The following is a 2,171-nucleotide window of genomic DNA, read 5'->3' on the forward strand; positions in this document are numbered from 1 at the left end:
CTACTCCCATAACATGAGAGTCGACTGGTCAGCCGTTTTTTTATCGGACGTTACTTTGCTGACTGTCGACTCTCATTTCCGAAGGCCTATTTCTTTGATGCAGCTTCCGACGTCAGATGAAGGCGGAATGAAAAGTGCAATAATATCATTATTTCTTGCTCGAACAGTGATAACATTGACGTGTACTTACAGTTTATGTATTAATTATCCCATTTATCTAGGAAAACCATAACTTGGGGCCTCATAAAATAGTATTTTAGCAGATTAGATATGATGAATCCCTTCCGTAACATTTTGACCTAGTTTTAAATATGGCGGCTGGTTACTACAAAAAACGGAACGTGAATTCAAGCGGGCAGCATGCAAGTAAAAGTAAAGGCAGATCAAGCGTTTTGGGGACTTTGCAATTCGTTTTTTTCTATTTACCGCCTGGATCGCTTTCATCATGAAGTTTTGTCTAGGTCATGAAAGTTTACGTTAGGAGATGTAAATATTTGTTTTAGATGGATTTTACTGCTGATTTTGTCAAAATACTTGTTGATTTATAAAAAGAGGTAGGTATTTGACATTGATGACGATTTATATATGATTTAAACGTTTTATATTGTCACAATCCAAACTTTGAAAATGTTACCCTCAGCATCGGGTAAATGGCCTATCGGAAGTTAGAGGTTAGACACGACGTAATGTTCCAAAAGTGTCTCGTCGTGCTATACCTCTAACATTGTTGGAGTACCCCCCCCCCCCCCCCCCCCGCCCAACACACACCAAATACAATACACACTCGCAGCGCTTATATAATTCATACCATACGAATGAATCCAAATCCCTTTGAGCCGTTGACAAACAGTTCTGATATTTCACCATATTTTGTAAACATGGCTTTGAATTCATCTTCGGTTATGTCGGGTGTCAAGTTGCCGACGAAGAGTCGACAGCGTCCTGTGAATTTCAAGTCTTCTTTAGGCCCAGAAGATTCCTCAGTAGATTCTTGGTCTTGTTGTTTTTTGTGTTGCATATTAGAGTGGCGTTCTCCGCCCCCTCCACCTTGTGAAAAGTTACGATTATTGTTAAATCTTCCTCGGCCTCCCCCTCCTCCGCCACCACGGCGTTGGCCTCCATGTCCACCCCGATCACCGCCATGATGATGGCCACCTCCCCGGCCTCCTCTGTTTGGAGGGTGATCTTGATGTTTATTCCCATCTTGAGGAGGTTTGTTTTTGTTCGGCGTTGGTGTTTTGTTTTCTGTTGTGTCTTTCTTAACCGGCGTGGCCGCTTTGGTTGGCGTTTTCTCGGACATCGTTAGTTGCTTTGTCTCCCCTTCCTTCCAAATAAAATGGCAGCGTGCTTATGTTAATAAGTCACGTGATCAGTTTATGAAGCCTGAGTACATTATAATAATTAAAGTAGGTTGGTTTAAAATTCCGGATTCCAGCATTTCGTTTTTTTTGAATATTTTTTTTCTTTGTATTTACTGCTCAAAGTACTTTTATATATCACTATGAAATTGTTTTCTACAAAAAATGCTGACATTGATTTGGACCAGTGGAAACAAAAACTTTCATTGCCTATAAATACATTTTTGACTGTACGTAGCTGGGGTTAAAATCACTTTTTAACTTTAATAGGTTTTTTCGTGCTGTATCTTTTATAATAAGAATTTTCGTAGTTGTTTTTCAAATCACACACACAACTTTATGATTTAAAAAAAAATGCAGCTTAATCTTTGATGGAATTCTGATCAGGACAATACAAATATGTTATTCATCATAATAAGCATGTGTCTAACTGTTATACTCCAAATGAATAATCGTCTGTTTGGGAACGGAAAACAGGAAAACGATCTTTGGAACCTCAAAAATTAACGGAGTTGTAATGGGACGAAACGTCCCGCGACCCTTCTTCATGGCCTCTTCAAGAAATAAATCAAGCCCGGATCCGTTTCATTTCTTAGAATCTCCTTAAATAAAATACATTAAAACTTCATTTAGTATCATGGAAAGTTGAAAGTTTTTGAATTTATTTCACTATTTAATACATTTTCATAGAATGCAAGCAGAACAGACAATTTTCTTCATTTTATTAATATTTTACTTTTGGTATACTGAGTAATATATTAGTGCCAGGTCGCCTTTGCGCTGGATGCAAGATCTGAAAACGAGGTTGAGGGA

General features: G+C 38.2%; 1 protein-coding gene across 10 annotated transcripts in view; it reads right to left on the reverse strand.

The window, feature by feature from the left end:
- Window positions 1-2,171, reverse strand: part of LOC138325341 (splicing factor, proline- and glutamine-rich-like) — a 64,147-nt gene that overhangs the window by 23,334 nt on the left and 38,642 nt on the right. For 7 of the 10 annotated variants that reach the window (XM_069270994.1, XM_069270984.1, XM_069270944.1 and 4 more), the window contains exon 1: window positions 809-1,365. The exons of 2 other annotated variants lie outside the window; for them this stretch is intronic. In XM_069270994.1, the coding sequence (XP_069127095.1) occupies window positions 809-1,300 (492 nt within the window). In that variant the 5' untranslated portion in view covers window positions 1,301-1,365. Of the gene's footprint in view, window positions 1-808; window positions 1,367-2,171 lie in introns of those variants that run through there. One more of the 10 variants, XM_069270965.1, reaches the window with a different exon arrangement.

Source organism: Argopecten irradians, chromosome 1 (genome assembly GCF_041381155.1).
Source record: "Argopecten irradians isolate NY chromosome 1, Ai_NY, whole genome shotgun sequence".
Taxonomy (NCBI): Eukaryota; Metazoa; Mollusca; class Bivalvia; order Pectinida; family Pectinidae; genus Argopecten; species Argopecten irradians.